At 33.4% G+C, this 23,034-nt stretch overlaps 2 protein-coding genes across 2 annotated transcripts; one reads left to right on the top strand and one right to left on the bottom strand.

The window, feature by feature from the left end:
- The first annotated feature begins 3,889 nt into the window (after positions 1-3,889).
- On the top strand, positions 3,890-4,816 carry LOC142842728 (olfactory receptor 4C46-like). The gene has a single exon (XM_075959426.1). It carries the CDS (start codon positions 3,890-3,892, stop codon positions 4,814-4,816), a length of 927 nt encoding a protein of 308 aa, XP_075815541.1.
- A 7,522-nt stretch (positions 4,817-12,338) lies between these two features.
- LOC142842727 (olfactory receptor 4C11-like) lies at positions 12,339-13,253 on the bottom strand. The gene has a single exon (XM_075959425.1). It carries the CDS (start codon positions 13,251-13,253, stop codon positions 12,339-12,341), a length of 915 nt encoding a protein of 304 aa, XP_075815540.1.
- Positions 13,254-23,034: the final 9,781 nt, after the last annotated feature.

The raw sequence follows: 23,034 nt of genomic DNA, 5'->3' as shown, positions 1-23,034 counted from the left end.
TAATGTAGAGAATAACTACAATTATATAATCTTCAACTCCGTCAAAGATCTGAGTAGGGAATAAATATTACTTAACAAACGAGATATATCCAAAATGTGCAACAATTGGCAGAGACAACTGACTACCTGGGCAATCACCCAAAGTCTTGTTTGCAATGTTGAGTCAACCAACTTTGGCTAAGGCCTAACATAACTGACATACCATTATTAAAGGCAAGGAACTTGCTTAGAATTATCCTACCCTGTCTTGGCAGGATAAGACAATCCTGTTTCATTGTCAGAAGTTGAGGTATGAACTGGGATAAAACCAGACTCTCTGAACATGGCGGACAATGAGGGCTGATGAGAAGCCAAGGACAATGGCACTGGGTTTTGATCCTACTTCATGTTCTGGCTTTGTGGGAGCCTAGTCAGTTTGAATGCTCACCTTCCTAGACCTGGATGGAGGGAGGGGGACCTTGGACTTTCCACAGGGCAGGGAACCCTGACTGCTCTTCGGACTAGAGGGACTAGAGAGGGGGGGAGGAGAGAGGGGAGGGGAAGAGGAGTGGGAGGAGAAGGAGGGAAATGGGACGCAGGGAGGAGGCAGAAATTTTTTTTTCAATAAAAAATGCAGTTAAAATAGAGAGTTTTACAGTAGTGGTTATAAAACCACTTTCATTTTTCAGTGTCTTTCTGTATGTGTGTTTGAAGCCACAGGTATTTGCAACATTGTTTCTCATCTTGCATTTCCTATTCAGTGTTGCACATCAACATGACTTATGCCATTAAAATTCTTATTAATATCATTTTGCCCAAAGAAAGGTCAAGTAGTTGCAATGTATAAGATGCATACATAGGAAAGGTATATTAACTAAGCATAATAAAACACAACTTTATAGTAATATATGTCTCTGTTCAAAATTTTAAAATAGACAAGAATTAGTATCAATTCATTTTATTAGAAAAAGTCTCTTAGAAGGAGAGGGGGATTAAAAACACGTAGTACAAGGATGAGTTCAGTCATTCACATCAACCTGAAAAGCTGGAAAGGCTACACATATGTGAGACTCCAGCACTATGATTCAATTAAAGACAGAAGCAGATACAAGAAAGTCTTGATAAAATATGACAAGATCCAGACTATGTACTGCTGCTATGTGGATTCTTACCAAGAAAAGCTCCAATTAAAAAATGGAATAAAAATTTAAACTTTCCATATACAGGAAATTCAATTACTAGCTGAAAAACTGGCAAGTGTCAAATAGAAGTTTCCAGAACACCACCTTCTAAGAGAAGTTCTTTCTATCACAGGAGATAATGAATCCCTGTGAGACAAGTCTCAGATATAAAACTGCAGAAATCTGAAAGCATACAGCTGTAAACACTCTTTTAAGGTAGCGCACAGCTGTTCCCTCACTGAAAGATTGACCAGGAGTGGATCCATTTGAATGGTTTTTGCAATTTTGCTACCTCCTAATTGCAGAACCAGAATCAGGAAGCAAAAATACTTTCTCTATATAATGCATTATATGCATCACAATTCATACTTTCTCTGAAATAATTTTAATTTGGGGGGAATGGAGCAAGATTTTTTTTTCTGAAGACACTTCCTTAACACAGACCTATTTGAAATTAAGTTATCTAAGGAGTTTCTTAGCAAATATATTCATATATTTTATAGTAAAGGTTTCATTTCTCTAGGGGAAGTCTCACCGAATGTGTTATTGATGTGAACACTGAACACTCACAACTATGGTCAAGATCATTTCCAACCATTAAGGTATGTTTTTCAGATGTGCTTATTAGATATTTTGATTTTTCACATATGGGAATAATCATCCCTCAGTGTTCATCAAATGCATTCACAAAGACTTTTCTCATCATTCTAATTTTTAAAAGTTAACAGAAAAATGTTTTATCATTATTCTTAGATAATGTGAAACTAATAGAAATATAATTATTAATAAGGCCCACCCTTATATTATATTATACTATATTATTTATATTATTTTGTCTTTGGATTCTTCTATTAATAATAAGAATAAAATAAGAGAATGAAAATTATTAGTTGTACATCTCACTCATAAGTCCTAAAGAATAATTGAACTATTATTGAGTTCTTGATTATAAGCACAAACACAGATAACTCACTGTGAGACCCATCTTTGTGACTGCATAGAAAGCAGGTTGAGGAGGATTCTTTTTCAGTTCATGACAGGGTCAAATGTTTCTTTATGTTTTTCCCCACCCACATAAGCTTATCTTTTATGTATACACTATACAAAAATAACTTGAATCCTTATACTTTTAACTATTGTGTATGTTTCTCTATTTTAACCAAATCTCATAATAAATTATAAGGCAGATTTCACTAGTTCTTAATGGGTCACAACAGAATTCTGGGATCCCATTTTATAAGGATGTTAGGGAAAAGTGATCTCAAGTTAGACCAAGATAAAAGAACAGTTTCAAGAATCCAGCAGCATGCATTTCTTAGTACATGGAATGTAAGTAAGTATGTTAAGAATTATCTACAGGTTCACTGACAAAATTAGTCATATGAAGTTGTCACCCAAATTATATGAAATGTTATGAAGTGTTATAAGCACATACAGAGCAAATTATAAACTAATATTTTATAAAATGACAATTATTGAACTTAATAACATTTTTATTAATATTTGTTAAAAATTACAGATGAAATTATGTAAGAATAATCATAATCAAAGTCACCTTTTCTTCTGATTTCTAGCATAGAAATATTAACTTCTCTGGTTTATATTAAATAACTATAAAATTGTTTTGTAACTAGAATCATATGTCATATAATTACATATAATATTATATAATTGTAAAAATAGCTATAAAATTGTAAAAAAAAAAGAGATTTACCAGCAAATTCCTTTACAAAAGGGATCGAATAAACAAATACCTATAAGAAACTACTACTAATAGACAGAAGATTTTGTCAATTTATTCAATATTAGTATTGAACTTGTACATGGTCCTATCCATCATTTTCTTACTTTTAAAATAGATAAATAGCAGCAGTACATAGAATGAGTATTAAAAGAAATGAGAAGCAATGTGTGGTACATAGAAGAAATACTTTATTACAGCTATTATAATTCTTTCATATATATTGTGAATTATTATGCATTATTTTATAGCAATTCATTTATTTCTTTATGAAATAGTTTTGATTATTACCCTGACCTTCTTTATATCCATCAATGAGCCATTTTAATTGCTTATTAATATTTATTTTGGAAAAGTAAAAAAAGCTATACTTTTTCAGATCCTGGTAGTTTGTTTGAAAAAGACTGATTCATAACTTATTTGTATTTGTTTTTTTTCAAAGAAAAATACCTTTTTCAAGTGGTAAAAAGAAAACTTGACAAATACTCTAGTACCTGAGCTTCCTTTTTTAAATTTGATGGAGAAGTGAACTCAATTCTGTTTCTTTTAAGGCACGACAGTCAGTTTACTATATTGGTGTCCTGAGTTTCCTCTTAGCCTAATGACTTGTCAGTTTTCAAGTTATATTTTCAATTACCTTTTATGGTTCCTTATTTCATAAGTTTAAGAACAGAAATATTTAGCTTCACATTAGTGGCCATTATTTGATCCTCCAACTACTTGAATCTCTTCAACTCCAGCTTCATTTACAGAAGTTCTTTATGTTTATACTCTTTGCAGTCATCTTCATCTAGTCATCCAGGAGTCAATTTGAATAAGACAAAGAATAAAAAATATTTTTTGGTATGTGAAAAACAACATGAACAATATTCAAAAAATTTTACAATTGAGCAGCATTTAAATATTAATTATGAAAATTCCAAAATTAAATGAAGTTGAGGATGCATTATTTTTTTCTGGCAATGTGATTAAATATCCAAAAAAGTCAATGGGAAAGAGGAATGTGACTGAGTTTATTCTTCTGGGGCTCACACAGAACCAAAAGATGCAGAAAATTGTATTTGCTGTGTTTTTGGTCATCTACATTGTCTCTGTGATCGGAAATTTGCTCATTCTTGTCACCATTACACGCAGTCAATTGGTAAGGTCCCCTATGTACTTCTTCCTTGCCTATCTCTCCTTTATTGATGCCTGCTATTCTTCTGTCAATAACCCTAAACTGATTTTTGATTCACTTCATGAGAAAAAGATTATTCAATTCAATGGATGCATGACCCAAGTCTTTGGAGAACATTTCTTTGCAGCTGCTGAAGTCATCCTGCTTACTGCAATGGCTTATGATCGCTACGTGGCCATCTGCAAGCCCCTGCACTATGCAACCATCATGAACAGAGTAGTTTGTAACATGCTAGTTGGGGTGTCATGGATGGGAGGATTTCTTCATGGAATTATACAGATCCTGTTCATTATTGATTTACCTTTCTGTGGCCCTAATGTCATAGATCATTTTATGTGTGATCTGAACCCTTTACTTGAACTGGTCTGCACTGACATCCACATTCTGGGGCTCTTTGTTGCTGCCAACAGTGGGTTTATCTGTCTATTAACATTTCTACTTCTTCTGGGCTCCTACACAGTTATCCTGTACTCATTAAGAAACCACAGTGCAGAAGGGAGACGCAAAGCCTTCTCCACTTGTATTTCCCACATCACTGTGGTTGTATTATTCTTCTTGCCCTCCATATTTGTGTACATGAGACCTGCAACTACTTTACCTATTGATAAGGCAGTTGCTGTGTTCTATACAATGATAACTCCCATGTTAAACCCTTTAATCTATACCTTGAGAAATGCTCAAATGAAAGATGCTATTAGGGGATTGTTAAATAGAAAAATTCATACAGAAGACAAATAAATATATTTCTTTTTAAATCTGAATAGGATTCAATGTACATTTTAGATGACTTCATTTAGAACATTTATATCATGAAGAATAAAATAGCTGTCATTTATGAGGTGGCCTTGAAAGAAGTAGAAATAAGAACCACAGAATGGAGAAACCTAACACAATCTAGGTTAGAATTGTGCTACTGTTATAGCACTCATTTCCTATCTCTAATGCCTATTCAGCACTAATTTATTACTCTGTATCAGCTTAGAAACAAACGTGACCCACATGGCTATTCAGGTGAGAATATTCTGCTTTCTGTTTGAAAACTATCATATTCATTATCTAATCATACAGAGTAAATCTTTGGAAGTTGAGTATTTGCTACTGGTCCCTACCATATAGACCACATTAGAAATATTTCACTGATATTTCCTGGTTCTGTGATTTTTTTTGTAAGTTCCCACTAACAGTAAAAAGTGATAATAGAAACATTCATGGTAAATTCTCACAGTTATAATTACCTTTCTCATGATTTTTTATCAAAATTATGTCCTCCAAACTCTGCTAGGTTGAGTAGTAGAATTTATATGACAAATGGCACTAACATTTCTATTGCATTGTTCCTTGTATCTCTTCTTCACCATCTGTAGATGATGGAATTGTAAACATTGCTAATTTACTCACTGTTGACTTTCCTGTCCAGTCATGTCACAAACAATGACTTCATCATTACATGAGCAACAACATTTAATGAATTGTCTTGATCTAAAGATTCTACATAGTTAAAGCTGATTTGATATAGCTTGAGGTTTGTTCCACCATGTTCACACATTTTCCTAGTTAAAGTAAACAAATTATGAAGTTCTTTGAAATGTAGTATACTTGAATCACACTGTACTTACTCATAGAGTCTTGCCTGGAGTAGATTATAGTTATTGTTTCAGAAAAAATATTTTGGGAATGATTTACATAAGCTATTTTCTTTAAGATTCCAAATTATCTCTTTTTATTTTTAGATTATAATTACATCATTTACTGTTTGACTAAACTCTTTCTATAACCAAACACCGATACATGCAGGTACTAACCCAAAGGGTACTCAAAGGAATGAAATCTGGAAGATAAATGTGTTCCAATTTGGCAAATTTGGAAAATTAAATATGTACACCACACCATTGACACTTTTTTGGGTTTTCAATGGGTAACAGTTTTGACCTCAGAATAAGACTGATTCAGTAATAACACATTTATTAGAAGCTATGGTAATCATGGGTATACCTTTACAAAAAAGACAGATAATTGTCTAGCATGTCTTTAAGAAAATGAAACATTTTTCCTTACTATAATATTTAACATATTATAGGTATACCGCACAGTCCTACAGGTCAGGCAGTTATAGAAGAATCAAATTGAACTATAAAGATTATGATAAACAAACAGAAAGGGATAAAAGTACTTTCAGAAATAGATTACATAATGCTTATTGACCTTGAATTTTCTTAATGCAATGAGAAAGGAACAACAGCAAGGGAGAGAAATTGAATAATAAAATAGTCTTCTGAATTAAATCAACTGGTTTATTTCAAAGATGTGTTGACCTCACAACGAAAGCCAGGAGATATATTGGGGAACAGGTTTTGCTCTTGTTTCAGTAGGAAAAAAAGGTATGGATATCATCAGAATGAATAAATATTCAGTTTGAAAAAGGGAAATCTTTTGAGAAAGACAATTGATGGCTCACCCACAGAGGTGACAATCATACAGGTGTTAAAGAAGTTAAATAGAGTTGGGACAGGTTCTGCTCTTGTCTTTACAGGAAAATACACATCTTCAAATATTCAAGAGACCCTGGATATTTGGATGCTAACAGAATGAAAAATAACTATCCAAAAAGGATCATCAAGAAAAAGGAATAAGATTTATAAGGACAGTTGATGAAAAGATATATATATATATATATATATATATATATATATATATATATATGGACAATGACTCTGTCCTTCTCTAAGTCCAATCATGTTGTTAAAAGAAAATTTCAGAATATTTGTCTCATGCCAGGAGCCATCTGGTATGGGCCAGAAAGAAAAAGAATTTGCTTTTCTTAATGCATAATATTGTCTCTATCGAACCTTTCATTAAGTATATATGTCTCTATAAATAATGTTTAAGTTTTCCACAATGGAAAATGAATTTTCCTACAGTAATCTTTGAAGTTTCCAGGAAGAAAATGGGAACCCACACAACAAGTCCACCTAGTTGATATGATGTAATGATGCTGATAGTGCTACTATAAGGCTTGCTTTTGGGTACCAGTAGCTCAAGATGGTTCCAACTTGGTTAGGTGAAATGGTGCACTTTTTTTACAACTTTGTCCATAACTCCAAATAAGAACCTCAGAAAAGCCTTATCAACTTCTCAGACACTATTTGCAATTATATCAGACAGTAATCTTGGAACTTATCCATCATATCACTTTCACAGGTTCCCATAGAAAGAACATCACCCCCATGGCAACTGGAAGTAATTCTAGAAGATGATGTCCCCACTCCTAACAAAGTTTGATGTTAGGGACATCATTTATGGTTTGATTATAATTGTTATAGGGTTGGGGGTTGGGAGAAAAATTATGTAGGCTTAGGGATTTCTTTGGATAAAAAGGGAAAATGGGTGGGATAATAGGTTAGTGTGTGCTTACTCACACTAATAATAACAGTGAGTAATAGAGTAAAAATAGAGTAAATACTTGTGAGCTATCATTTATAGGCAATTTACATTAATATATATTCTTGTATATTGATACAAACTTAAGTTATATTGAATATGTTCCTATTTTTGTCTATAATATTTATATACGTAGGCAAAGTTATTTTGTCATATTGTATTCATGCATGCCTCTACCTCTGCTTAAGACATTTTGTATATTGATACAATTATCAGATATATTTATTATATTGCAATACATTTTTTTTACATTTTGAGGTCATTATTCTTATTTGTTGAACATTTGTTTGAATATTATTTAATATTCTAGTAAGAAGTTTTAGTTTTTGAGTTAATAGGTATCAAGACTTATAGGTCAATAATTATCCATGTTTGTCCTACTTATAGTTAGACTAATCAGGTTCTTTAGATACAAAGAAATTCTGCATAGATAGATAACCTTCAACCACTTCAAAGAGCTGTAAAATATGACATTTAAATAACTTAGGGTTCTGTCTATATGAGACACAATTGCCCTTGGCAGCAACACAGTGATGTATTTCCAAGAGAACATTGAGCACCAAAGACACTCCACTTGGAGCATGTTTTCTTTTTGGCAAAACTGGTCTTTGGGCAAGAAATTGTCCATTCATCAACCACTGACAAAATGCACAAAGTCCAGATAGGAAAAGTAGGATATAAGAAAATGACTGACCATTCTTACCAAGACAGGGTAAGATGGTTTTAAGAATTTCCTGCCTCTGAAAATGGTCTGTCAGTTACTCTAGGCCTTATCCAAAGTTGGTTGCTCCAGCAATGCAAATGAGACTTTGGGTGTTTGCCCAGGTAGCCAGTCATTTGTTGCACATTTTGGAAGTTGCATGGACTCTTGTACTATAAATGCCAATGTAAAGTGCTCATCTGGACCTGTTCTGGCTGCTGGATTTGGTTGCTGCTCCCCATTCAAACAGAAGTAACAAGCATGAGAGTTCTATCCCTGCCCCCTCACCTACAAGCTGCAACACTCAGTAGAGCAGACCTTGCACTTCTCCAGGGTAGCACAATAGACCCAACCCTGTTGACAAAGGTGTCAGTGAGCCAAACTGGAAGGTGTGAGCATGGAAGAGCTAACCCCATTTCTCATCTCTCTGGTGACCACATGAATAATGAAAGATGTTCTTCCCCAATCCACCAACACCTGAGACAGGTGAGAGAGCTGGTCTTGAAGTCAAAAGAGCTGAAGAGCAGGCCCTATACCTTACCAAGGCAGTACAATAATTCTACTTCTGTTAGAGCAGATGTGGGTGAGGCAAACCTGAATTTATAATCATGATAGAGCTGTCCCCATTACCCATTTGTCTTGTGACAGCATGAGCACAGGAGAGTTGCCCTCCTCCCTTCTGCCTATCAATGCCTGTGGAAGGAAGTAGAGCAGGCCTTGTGGTCGAAAGAGATGGAGAACCAACTGCATCAGGCAGGTGTGGGTGAGTCAGCCAAGAAGTTGTAAATATGGGAGAGCTTCTCCAATTGCTCATTTGGCAGACCAACCCTGTAGCTGCCTAGGCCCAGACCCATATTTATGATTTGGGCTTCCCCACCATCTACTCCATCTATAACAACCTTCTGGAGCACAAGAAGGAACCTTACCAGTGATCCAAAGATTCAGGACCTCTATAATATAGGGCAAAAAAAAAGAATACCCAGGAATATTCCTAGTGAGCCCCAGGTTGATAGTGTAATATCAACCAGAGGTCTGAAAGCAGACCAGTGATTCTTTGCAGTGCACATTGTAGTATACATTGAAAAGGGGGTCTACAGTGTAACTCATTGTATCACACTTCAGTTTCCATGATGACATTTTCTATTTTTCACTTTTTAATTCTTTCCTTTTTTCTTTTACCTCAGAAAGTAATACTTTATCTTAAATGAGATACAGTATAGTAATCACCATTTTGAAATCAATATTGTTTATTTTATTGGAATGGAAGCATTATTGACTTTCTCAAAAAAGTTTCTTAATGAGTATGGCTATTTACATTCTTCTGACTTTAGCCTTTGCACAGTTGGTAATTGTCAAGATATTTCTGTATTTAAAAATTTAGTTTTTATAGGATTCACATTATCTTGATCATGTAGAATACCACTTACTAGATCAAATAATAATTGAAAAACACTAACATTTTCTCCAGTCAGTTGCTAAGTAACATGATTTAAAGCCAGCTGTGAAAACACCACGTGCTATTGATACCTTGGGTTCAATTTTTTCCTAGAATGCCTACAACTGTGAAATAGATCAAGGTTGCCAGAAAGCATGCTGATTGCAGACATACTAGTACTGCTTGTAACATACAGGAGTGATGTTCTCTTTTTACTCAGATTCAAAATAAAAATTGAAATTTTAAATTTATGAAATCATATTTTACAATTTACCTTAAACCAATAAATGTTTAACTTTAGGAAAATTTGTGGTTTTTGTAACTATAGTAGGGTTTTCAAAAAAATGGCAAAAGTAGAAAGCTAGGGATCATTCAATGAAGACTCTATTAAATGTGGCTTTTATAGGTGCAAGGTTCACTAAACTATTCAATGAAGTATTTAACTGAAGTATGAACCTATGATACTGAATGTTAAGTTACAGTTATTGTCAAATTAATGAAAATGAAAGTAAATATTGAAATATGTTGCAGAGTTTATTTATTCTGTGTGTCTTTTACATCTTGTATCTTGATCCCCTTAGCAACAGCCTGTGGTTTCTAATCACTTTCAATCCACAGTTAGAAAGAAGAAAGTAAAAAGCACAATATCTTCCTCTTTTTATTGAATCCAAGAGATCCCAGGCTATGGAATTGGGTCACTCACAGTTAAGGTGTATCTTCCCAACTAAAGTAATGTAAGATAGATCATCCCTCATTGGCATGCCCAGACACCTATCTTCTAGGTGACTCCAGTACTTTGCATGATGACAATAAACATCACAGCTGGCATTTCTGCACATAAAACGAGCATGTAAATTTCTGGTGGAGGCATTGTTTACTATCTGGGGGATTTGGAACTCCCTGTTAACTTACAGTGAGAAGATTCTTCATAAAACCTTGTGAGTTTGCATTTACAGACAGGTAAACCGATTTTTCTTGCTATATGAAGTTTGAAGAAACAGGCAAAGATAAGAAATAAATGTCTATTTGTTTTCCGACCTACTCACTTAAGAAGCAATTACATTTAAACATCTTCATGGGTATTGAAAAGAAAACTCAGAGATATAAAATAATGAAAATTATAAATATTCATCTTGAAAAGATATAGGCAAATTTGACATTAGTGGATGGGAAACTAGAAATTTTTAGAAATATCCTTTAGAGATATCAATGCCTACTGTGCTATCAGTTGTTCATAATAAAATTATTGGAAAAACTGGTGGTGCTATAACCCCATGTTAAAATGAGAAATGCTTTTATGGAGATAGTACAGTGACTTTATCATCATCCTTTATCATTTTTGTTTATTTGCTGGTTTCTTTTTGTTCACAGTATGGAACCCATGGCCTTCTGCATGCAATCTAACCCACCTAGCTATGAATTTTATTACAGCAGACTATTATCACTTGAAGTGGTACTTCTATATACCAATGTAATCTATAACCTTTGATACGGAAAAAGCATGGATATGTTTTATGAAGATTCCAGAGTATGAAGTATAATATTATTGATTAGATATCATTAAATTTGAAAATATACCATTTAAAAGTATATTCATATAGCTAAAAGTCCAAAGGGGATAAACTATAGCTTTGACTTTCATTCTTGGAAATATGAATTCTAAACTTAAATGTACTATTTAAAAACAGAGTATCCTCCTCCCTCCATCATTTCTTGTACTCATGAGGTGCTAAGAAGTTAACCTATCTTGAAATATATTCACATAGCTAAAACAAGCAATAAGGAGTATGATGCTTGTTCTCTCCAGCCATAATCAGTGTTGCTATGCTCCTATCTTTTCACCTTATTATACAATGGTCTTCATTGATCTGCATATTAGGGCTGCCTAACTTTCTCTTTCTCTGTCCCTACCTCTCCAAAAATATGAAAATCATTCCAATTCATATCCAAGTGAAAGGTTTCCCCTTCCGTCACCATTGACAAAAGTTTGGCTAGCTTTTCAAAAAGGGTCTAGGTTTCACATGTATTTTCAAATTTTTATGATAGTTCAATATGTATCACTGCATATCCACCAGCTAAGTAATAAGGTACACAGATTATCATTTTTAAAATTATGATTGATTCTTTGTTTGGCAAAATGAGAAATTTGCTCTGCAAGGTTTCTTATAGATTATTTTTATAAATATTTAAAATAGACTAGAATAAACTCTTTAAAAATATTTATATACATGTTTTCAAAAGCACAAAATGTTTATCAATTAATTTTTTACCTATTTATATGTACATGACTAATTATTTATTAATTTTTCTAACTGTATGTGAGGATTGAATTATATTATGATTTTAAGAACTTTTATTGCATATATTTATTGATTTATGGATTTATTTACTTGTATCTGTATTTGTACACAACGTGACACACGTGAAGAGGTCAGAAGACAATTTATGGGAATTTATTCTTTCCCTAATCATGTTGGTTCTAGGGATTGTACTCAAGTCAGCAGGCTTGGCAGAAAAAAAACATTTACCTATTAAACCATCTCACTGGCCTGAGAGTATTATTCATACGAGACAGGTATCTTGTTTAAATAATCTCTGAAATACTTGGTCTTTCTAGTCCATGTATCTAAACAAAACTCTTAAGGAGCTATACTCTAGAATCATCATATATTGTTTATCAACTGAAGTCATACTTTATAACACCATAATTTTTTCATTGCATTTTTTACTTCTACATTCCTCAGAGTATAGATAAGAGGGTTGAGCAAAGGTGTCCCAATTGTATAAAACACAGCCACCATCTTGTCAACTGGAAAAGTGGTTGGGGGACGAGTGTATATAAATATACAGGGACCAAAAAAAATGACCACCACAATGAAATGCGAAGTGCAAGTAGAAAGGGCCTTTCGTCTTCCTTCTGCACTGTGATTTCTCAGAGAGTATAAAATGACAATATAGGATATAAGCAATAGTATGAAACTTACCATGCATATGGCACCACTATTAGACACAACTAGCAAATTTATCACATAGGTATCCATGCAGGCAAGTTTCAACAAGGGCTGCAAATCACAGAAATAGTGATCAATAACATTTGGGCCACAGAATGGTAATCTTAAGGCCAAGAAAAGCTGTGCTGAAGAGTGGATACAAGAACCTACCCAGGCAAGAATCACTAATACACCACAAATACGTTGGCTCATTATAGTTGTATATCTTAGAGGCTTACAGATTGCTACATAGCGATCAAAGGCCATGAGGATAAGCACAAAGATCTCCATGCACCCAAAGAAGTGAGCTGCAAAGACCTGAGTCATACATTCATTGTAGGTAATGGTTTTTTTCTTAGAGAGGGAATCCACGATCAATCTAGGGGCTGTAGTTGTAGAAAAGCAAGCATCAGCAAAGGACAAATAGAAAAGAAAAAAGTACATGGGACTCCCAAGAGTCTGACTTATCTTAATGGTCACCACAATGAGAAAGTTCCCCATTAGTGTCATAAGGTATAGAATCAAGAAGACTCCAAATACTGCCTTCTGTTTTTCTGGATCCTGTGTCAACCCAAACAAAATGAAGTCAGTCACACTATTGTTATGTATCATGTTTGTGGCTGTAGTAGGAAGAAAGTGGTTGACAAATGTTTAACCTGCCAAGAAAAAAATGGCATATTGAAATCAGTGCTTGGACCTTGATATTTTTGTTTCTACTGCAGGCTATTAGTCCCAGGCTTCTTTGTCATTAATTCCCTGAAGATTTCAGTTACCCCAATATCCACCCTTTAAAATTCCAGCATAGATCACTAGGTCACAATGAGATTTACCATTGACTCAAAAGCTTATTCTACTGGATCAAAGCTTTTGGTCTTTAGGGCTGAGAAATACATATGTTGTTCAAGTGCTTTGGTCTTCATTGATGTTCCAAAGTGTAGAATTTGCTCATTTTGTAAAAAAATGGCTTACTGATGGGACACTTAGGAAAAATTTGTTTTGTTGGGTGGGTATGAGAACAAATACTTCCTCTACCTTATCCTGAATGTTTTGAAGAAATGAGAGTCTGCATGCATACAGAGATGCCTGTGTATGAAGAAATGTGTACATGCATGCATACATACATAGACCCCATGGCTAATTATCTATTAGTGATTCCATCATATATTTATTTTTGTAATTGTAGACTGGACTTTCATTTCCCTGTTACACAGAACTGAATAATCAAATACAAACTATATTAACTATAACACTGTTTGGCTAATGGCTAAGAAATATCCTAGTTAGTGTTTATATCTTAAATTAACCCATTTCTATTAATCTATGTATTCCACAAGGCTGTGGCTTACCAGTAATGTTCTGGCATCTTTCTCCTTTGACTTTTACATGGCATATCTTTTACTCCATTTCTCTCTCTCTCTCTCTCTCTCTCTCTCTCTCTCTCTCTCTCTCTCTCTCTGGCTTTACTCTGCTAATCCATTGGCCAAAACAACTTTATTCATCAACCAATAAAAATGACACATATAAAGAAGGACATCCCACATTGAATATTTATGTCTATTTTCCTTTAGTCATTTAGCCCCTGGATAAATTATACTCTGCAAAAATTTATTTAGTCATATTTTAATATTACATCTTATTTAAAAGAACATATTACTGTGACCATGATCAAATAAGGTTTTTTTTTTAATACTTTTAGGCTGTGATAATCAAAGAAAACTATGTGATAATACTTTTAATAAATTTTTTATTGAGTTAAAAATTAAAGTTTTGTACCTGGAAGCCTGAGATTTAATTAAAATTATTTGATATCTTTAAACTAGAAAAAATGTCCTTTAAAATGATAAATGTGCATATATACTTGTGTGTATACATATAATATATATATATATATATATATATATATATATATATATGATTTCAATAGTTTATGAAAAAGCCCATTGTTGCAATGTTAAGTTTTGTGTTTTATTTCAGCTGCTTATTTAAACATTTGTAACTTATTGAAAAAAAAATCTTCAATGTAATTTAATATTATTATTTTGACCTAGAATTTCTATAAAATTATTACCATACTTAATTGTGTTTATTCATGTGTTTCTCTCTAGGTGTGTATGCATATGTGTCTGTGTCTCTGTATGTTCTCATGCTATGGCACTCATGTGAAGGTCAGTCGACTTAAGTCTCTCCTTCAACCATGTGGGTTTAAAAATGGATCTCAGGTTGTCAGGATCTCTTCAACTGTTTCATCTCACTGAACTATGTTTTTGTACCTTAGAATCTTATGTATTAATTGAAATTTAATGATGTCATAATATAGACATATTTTCTTTTGAGAAACATGCTGCTTGTAACTTTTGTTTTCATAAATAATAATTTTATAAGACAACAATTTCTGAAGTATTAAGAATGTTACCTAATGCTAAAGGAATCATTGTTATTTGTAAATATTAACTGTTTTTCAATACTTTATATTACTTGGTTAGCTATTAACTTACCTGGAATAATTCATGGGCTTGATAAAATCACCAAAGCAAAGTAAACATTTAAATAGAACTAAAATGTAACTAACTTTGGATTCACACTTGTGTTGTGCAGACAGAAGTACCTTAAATTTATTATAAATACTTCAACAGAGATTTACAGGTATATTTGTATCTGTGGTTTTGTGTATCTTACATACAAGTATGGCCATAATTACAAGACTAATGTATTTTCAGAAATGATAAATTTTATAACAAATTTTTCTTGTGACATCATTTTATGTTAGTTGACTAATAAAAATTAATACTTATTTCATTATTGTTATGCAAAATTTCATGTAAATAACTTACATTTTAATATTTTATATATGTCATACTTCTGCTCATCTTTTTAAAGTTAATTTTCAATCTTGATATTTGCTTGAATAGACATCAATCTAGCAAAATAATGAAATTTGTTAGTTAAAAATAATGTTTGCAGTTATTTCTTTTGTTGTGACATCTTCACATTTCATGTAGTACAATTTGCTAATGCCTCTATTTTCATTTAGTCCTATAAAATATTTTTTTAAAATACAATACTCATTCTTTATTCTTCCAGAATTATCTTCTGTTTCAAAGGATGAACCAAAATTTCTTGGAAGAAGACTATCCTGTTGTAACAATTGAGACTTGGCAAATTTCTATTTCTGTTTGTTTATTTGTTTTGTCTTACTGACATTTATATGTTTTTATTTTATCTTACTTTATTTTATAATTCTTTCTTCTAGAAACCATTTTTCTTTCTAAGGAGAGTAAGCAAGAAAGGGTATAGGTTTGGGTGGATAAAGAGGTGCGTAGAATCTGGGAGGAGCTGTGGGAGGTGAAGATAATGAGAATATACTGTATAAAAAACTCTTCAAGAAAAATAGATAAATGTAAATCAATTAATTATTTATTTAAGGTACTATTGGTTAGCATTAGAAGAACTTACATCAACTTCCTAAAAAAAAATAATGCCCCAAGTGCTATAATGTTCAGACATGAACTTGACATTACTTAAAGAAATTAATTGAGATCTCAAATGACAAAGGTCAGTTCCCAGCCAGATTCTCAGTGTTCTCAGTGAGGCCATGTGATAGGTCTGTGCCACTTTGATGAGCTCAATTGAATACCACTTCTCTGCCCACTAGAGATGTAAAACTTGAGCACCAGAGTATCTACACATAATGATGTGAAATATAACAATCTCCCTTCGCAGGGTTTCTGTAAAGATTAGTAGACACTATATAAGCAAAGCTTGTATAGATGTGGTTACTTTCTCTGTCATTGCTGCGGTGACTTTCATCACTGCTTCTCCAGTCACAGTCTCTCCTTTAATAAAACTTGGATTTCAAATTGTTTATTTGCTCAATTTTTACATTGTTTCAATTTCAAGTTTTTTTTCCAAGTAGCTGAGATAAATACCAACCTTAATGATCTTGATAGCTTTTTGGTAGTGACAACATGATAAAAATAATTTTTATGGTTTTTAGTAACTATAAAACACAAAAGAATAAATTACATAACATCTGGAATGAAGGTAAAATTGAACAGAGCACCTCTAATAGTGGAGATTTCAGTGATATGAAAAATAACAAAAATTGATCATTTGGGATGAATGAGATAAAAGCACAATTTAGCAGCAATGAAAGGAACATACATTTCTAGGCCTTAAGCTCTCTGAGGAGTAGTTTTGGAAGGTGGGTGGAAGGGAAGATGGACAGAGAAGGGTCTAGCATAGAAACAAACTAGGCCCCATGAATGCGGGTGACAGATGTTTGCCTGGGTCAGACTGTGGGGACACTGGCAATGGGACTACGATTAAATCCTGCGGTATGAACTGGCTTTTTGGAGCCCATTCGTTTGAATGGTTACCTTGCTCAGCCTAGATATAGTAGGGAGGAGTGGATGAATAGTGGATGTGGAGGGGTGAGAGGAAGGAGGGGAGGAAGTGGGAACTGGGAATGACATATAAAATGAAAAAAGTTTGTTTTTCATTTTTGTTTTTTTTATAAAACTGAAAAAAAACAAAAATATAAACAAAAACAAAAGTTTAGAGATCTAAATGTTTTCTTATAAGAGGTTCATGAAAGTAACATAATGAATTTTAGGTGTGTTTTCATTAGTTTATTATAAAATTGAGGCATGTAAAACATAAGAATATCCATTATTAAGATATTTTCACTAGGATATGGTGAGATGCTCAGCAGGATAAGGTGCCACCATTAAACCTGATGACCTGAGCTTGATCGCTAGAGGATACATGGCAGAAGAAAAAAAACTGCCTCAGGAAAGATGCCCTTTGACATTCGGCATACTACACACGCGTGTGCACACACTCACACACACACACACACATGATAGATGAGACATAGTCACAGAGAGATAGACACAGAGAAAAAGCAAAAAGTGACAGGGAGACAGACCCACAGAAAAATAAAAGTAATAAAAATTAAAGTGAAGATTTGTTTATCTCCTAAAATAACAAAACGAATACTGAGTTATTCAGTGGAACTTTATAATTTTTGTGTGGGAGGTACTGAAGAGCTTAGTTGTAATGAAAAGCCAGGGTTCTCCTGTGACAGACATATGTTGCTCTCTTTTTGCACTTAGAAAAAAATAAATTCAGTTTTGCCCTGAAAAATTAAAGGGGCTAGAAAACTTGGATCTCGAGGACTTTGCTTCTCGTCCTAGGTCATCTCTGACTGCTATGTGATAAACAACCAAGTTTTGTAATGAGTGTGAACTGGAACAACAGAAAATTTCCTTATTAGGTGTGGTATTTGAATGAATAAACAATGTTCACACAAAAAGGAGGGAATGGTATACTATGGATCACTTCATAAAACAAATAAACACATACAAAATTCATAATGGACGCCTGTTAGTAATAATGATGCCATATACCAAATAAAGTAGAGTGGCCATGCAGGGCATCTCAAATTAACTTCCCCACAGAAGTCCCTGTCTTAGAGAAGGACATGAAATTCTCATACTCAGCTATGTTCTAGAGGAACAGAAAAAAAATGATTGTCTTCCCTCTGTTTTATAAAAGTTTTATTTGTATAGTTTTGGCTATGGTTCCTCTTGCACAACATTTTATAGTTTTTATGTCCTATTGTGTCATAAAATGTAGTGGCAAAAATACAATAAATCACATTGAAATATATGCATACAAATATACATGTCCATACATATCTCTATCTAAATATATTTCTTTGTATCTATGTCTCTATGTCGCTAGACATATCTCTTTCTATATATATCCTTCTCTCTATCTATTAATACAGAAAAGAAATTTGAATATCCCCGGAATTAATTAATAAAATCACTGACAGCCTTTAGTGATTTGTCTTTGCTATATCTCTAATCAGAAAACAAGGACCAGCATTTAGATTTTTACCTTCAGTTTTCCTATATTCTCTCCCTCTTTGCCTTTTCCCTGTCATCACTGTAAATGGACAAAGTAGCTTGTGAAATGAAATGATTCATGTGCTATAAAATTATTACTGTTTCAAATCACAGTGCCTGGGATACTCACTCTCGCTTTCAGCATCACCATTCCAGATGTGTCTCACCACTTGTCTCCATATAATCACACCTAGACATTTTCTTTTTTCATAAGTTTTGCATGTTACAGTCTGATCAACTTTCCTTTTCTAAAACCACTTGTCTCTCTTTTTGTCTGGACAGAGAGCACAATGCAAATATCATTTCCTCAGAACACCTACGTAGATTCACATATGGAGAATGGTATTTTAATATACTTCTGCTTTACAGTTTGTATGTGTGAATTTGTTGAGTTTTGTCATTCCTCGTCATGCTTGTCTCCTTTTTGTTTTAGCATTGTTTATTCAGTAAGTTTACTCAGTCAGTTTAAAATACCCAAATAGGACAAGTTTATGCTGCTCCAGTCTGCACACAATACAAAAAGTTGTGTTTATCAGGCATCAGCTAGAAAAGACCCAAAAACAGAAGCCAAGCTTTTGCTCTTCAAGTTTTATTACTTCTGTATCTGTACTGCAGTCATGTCTATCATAATTATGTAAAGAGTCATAGTGAAAAGGAAAAGTATATCATTGCCAGTTATTGTCATAGGAGGAAGATCAGAATGTGAATCAGGGCAAATCTCATGAACGGGTAAACAAAGTACTATACACTGTTTTAAGATTTAAGTAGAGCCGCTTTCTATCCTTTATTCCTTGTGTTAGGCCTTACATCAAATCCACAGGGTGAATTGTAAACAGAAAGTTTACCTGAAACCCCAACACTGATTTCATTGGCATTATCATACGATCTCAGCAGCTTCAGTGCTGAGACCCACACCTCTTCCTGTCCTGACCCATCACTTTGCAAATAGGAAGTATGCGGATAACATGAGACACTGCCTAGTCTCAGAGGCCAGTCAGTGTAAAATAAAGAAACACAAACTATTACCAACTTCTGATCAATAAGAAAAAACATGTTTCTGCTATTAATCCGATCCTAAATGAAGAAAAGATAAATAAAATACTTAAAGTCACATAATAAAACTTACCCTCTTTTTTTGAGAGATAAAGATATTGTTTCCAATACTTTGCTCATAGTTTACTCTTCTTCAATTCTGATTTACTCTGATGACAAATCATATACAAGATTATCAGCGTCATGCAAATGGAGTACTGAGAATTTCAAGACAAAACTGTATTGTAGATTCATTCACTGTTGCTTTCTGCTGTAGAAACTCTAGAGAAAAGAAAAAGTCCACAGATTCTCCTTCAGAATACCCGAGTTTGACAATCTGAAAGAGACTGAAATAATCTCTCTAGAAAAGAAATTCACTATTATCGATTTTACTATATAGAAATATTTGAAAAGTCAAAATAAGCCTTACAGTGAAAAATTCACTGAGAGTAAAAGGGAAATGAACATCATTTTTCTTTCCACAAAATATTTATAGGAATAAGGTATTTGGTAACATGTACAAATGCCCACCCTTGAGGGACCAAGACCATCTTCCTTTCTCTTCACTCCTGAAGGATTTGCTAAATGAGCCATTAAACAGACTTGGTGTACTATCATAGCAACTTCACAGCCAATTATTTCTGGGAAATATTGTCACAGACATATTCTGCTCCCTACCCCTACCTCCTTATTCTGAGGGACACTTTTCACATAATTTACTGATTATTCTTTCAAATGATAGTTTCAAAGTCACATTGAAGCTTAGTACATAAAAAAAATGCAGTAAGCTTTTTGAATGGCTAGGAAACTTTAAGCCCAATTTAAGATTTTAATATGTATAGATATAGATATAATGAAATTGAGATCAGTATATTAAAATATTTCAAACTCAGAAAGAAAAATAGACATATTCTTTATATGTAACATTTAGTTTCATTAATATTAATATATTAAGCTTATATTTACAAATGTATCTGTGACATGAAGCTAGAAGTGGACCATAAAGGAGAAGAAGACACGTAAAGGGCGTGTATCTGGAACAGAGTATGATGGAATGTATCTGACCTGACTAAAGAAGTAAAGACATTTGAATACAGGAAAGGAACATTGAGAAGGGTGGGAGAGAGAATAAAGCAACTGAAAGAAATAAGAACAAACTATACAAGCATTCATGTTTTAAAAAAAATCACCAAGAAACATTCAATAAAATAAATAAGACCAAAATACTACTAATCTTAAAAATTCTAAGAATTTCTTAGCACCATGCCATCAGGTAGTGAGTCGATTCATTTTTTAACTCTACCAAGGCTAATATGACATGATTTACTCAAATATGTGGTCTTAGGGCCTTGAAAATAGTGAATGTTTACTGGAAAGGTATCAAATCTACTATTTCCCATTCTGTTTTTCCATAGATTGAATACTTTGGTTAGATATACATGATATAATTTAACTAAGATTGTCACAATGCAATATTTATTTACACATATTATTAAAATTTATAACATATTGAAAAAAGTATTTTTCTGAAAACGTCAAATTTGTTTATAAATCACAGTGACCTTGTAAATATCAAAATGAAATAACATTTAAGATTATGCAATAAAGTGGGAATTTATTGCCTATTCTGGTAACCATTCGATTAACCTACAAAATTTTAATATGTATGTTATTGATTAAGTTAACACATGCTGCATAAACAAAAGTCACACCTTTTAATATTCCCAACAGTTTTAAAAGTTTTCACTCCTACTAATAATGGAGGAGCATTTCCCTTGTTCCATATCTTCAGCAGCATGAGCTGTCTCTCTTGTTACTCTTCTGAGACAGTCTGACAGATGTAAGATGGAATCTCTAAGTCATTTTGATTTGCAATTCTCTGATGGTTGAGGATGTTGAACATTTCTTTAAGGCTTTCTCAGCCATTTGTGTTTCCTTTATAGAGAGTTCTCTGTTTACATCTGTAGAGCATTTTTATTTGATTTATTTTGTGTTTTCTATATCCAGCTTCCTGAGTTCGTATATTTTAGATATTAGTCATCAATCATCTGAGAAGTTGGATTTTTTTTGTATTCTGTAGCCTGTCACTTTGTCCAAATGATGCTGTTCTTTACCTTACAGAAGCTTCTTCAGTTTGTAGTAATTAGAGCATTGGGCTGCGTCCCCAACACCCCAGCCGCCTGCTCAGCTAGCTTATGCCCAAAATAACAACACACAAACTGTATTCATTTAATCACTGCTTGGCCCTTTAGCTCTAGCCCTTACTGGCTAATTCTGATATCCCAATCAACCCATCTCTAATAATTTGTGTGCACTGGTCTTACCGGGAAAGACTCAGCATGTCTGACCTGGCGGCTTGTTTCATCGCGTGCATCTGCCCAGGAGCGGGGCATGGCGTCTCTGCTGAGGCGTCTGCTCCCGAGAGGAGAGCTGTCGAGTCTGAGCTCACTTCCTCTTCCTCCCAGCGTTTTGTTCTGTTTACTCCACCTACCTATGTTCTAACCAATGAGGACCAAGCAGTTTCTTTTTATTTAACTAATAACCTTCCTCCATCAGTTTAGAAGTGTGCTATATAATATCTAGGTATGTGAATATTTCCTAGGTTTCACAGTAACATTTCTCTCTCTCTCTCTCTCTCTCTCTCTCTCTCTCTCTCTCTCTATATATATATATATATATATATATATATATATATATACACACACACACACACACACACACACACACACACACACACACACACAATCCATTACCATTAGTAGTTTTTACAATATTACCGTACTATAACTAGAAATCAGAAATGGTTAAACTTCTGACAGTTGTTTTTTGTTGTTGTTGTTGTTGATGTTCAGACTTGTTTTAGTTATCCTTTTTATTTTCTACATGAAGTTGAGAATTGTCCTTTCAAAGTTTGTTAAGAGGTGTGGTAGAATTTTGATAGAGATTGCACTGAATCTGTGGACTGATTTATTTTTATTTATTTTACTATTTGGATTGTTTAGAAGTGTGCTATATAATATCTAGGTATGTGAATTTTTCCTAGGTTTCACAGTAACATTTCTATTTAATTTCATTTTGGTCAAAGAGTCATTTACACCATACAAATCTTGTCTCATGACTCAGTCTTTGCTGCTTCATGGCAAGTATTCTGAGAGCTTTTGGAGCAGGTATTGCTTGCAGCTGAAAGTTATTGAGACAGCTAGGTTAAGTAGTGGGTATTTACAAATCTTTTACTTTGTTATCTTTCTGTGTGTTTTTACTGTTGACTGTGTAGAAATCTGGACCTATACCTACTAATTTCTTTACCATTAAGATTCAATGTTATTGGTTCATAAATTTAAAAACTCTGCTATAATTATTTTAAACATTTATATATAGAGAGAATCTAGATTATTTGAGTCTTTTACTACTGCTGTGCTTATAAAATTCTTTTTTTAAAATTCAATAGA

This window comes from Microtus pennsylvanicus, chromosome 1 (assembly GCF_037038515.1).
Source record: "Microtus pennsylvanicus isolate mMicPen1 chromosome 1, mMicPen1.hap1, whole genome shotgun sequence".
NCBI classification, from domain to species: domain Eukaryota; kingdom Metazoa; phylum Chordata; class Mammalia; order Rodentia; family Cricetidae; genus Microtus; species Microtus pennsylvanicus.
Note: the sequence above shows the minus strand (reverse complement) of the source record. Positions and strands in the feature narration are given on the sequence as shown.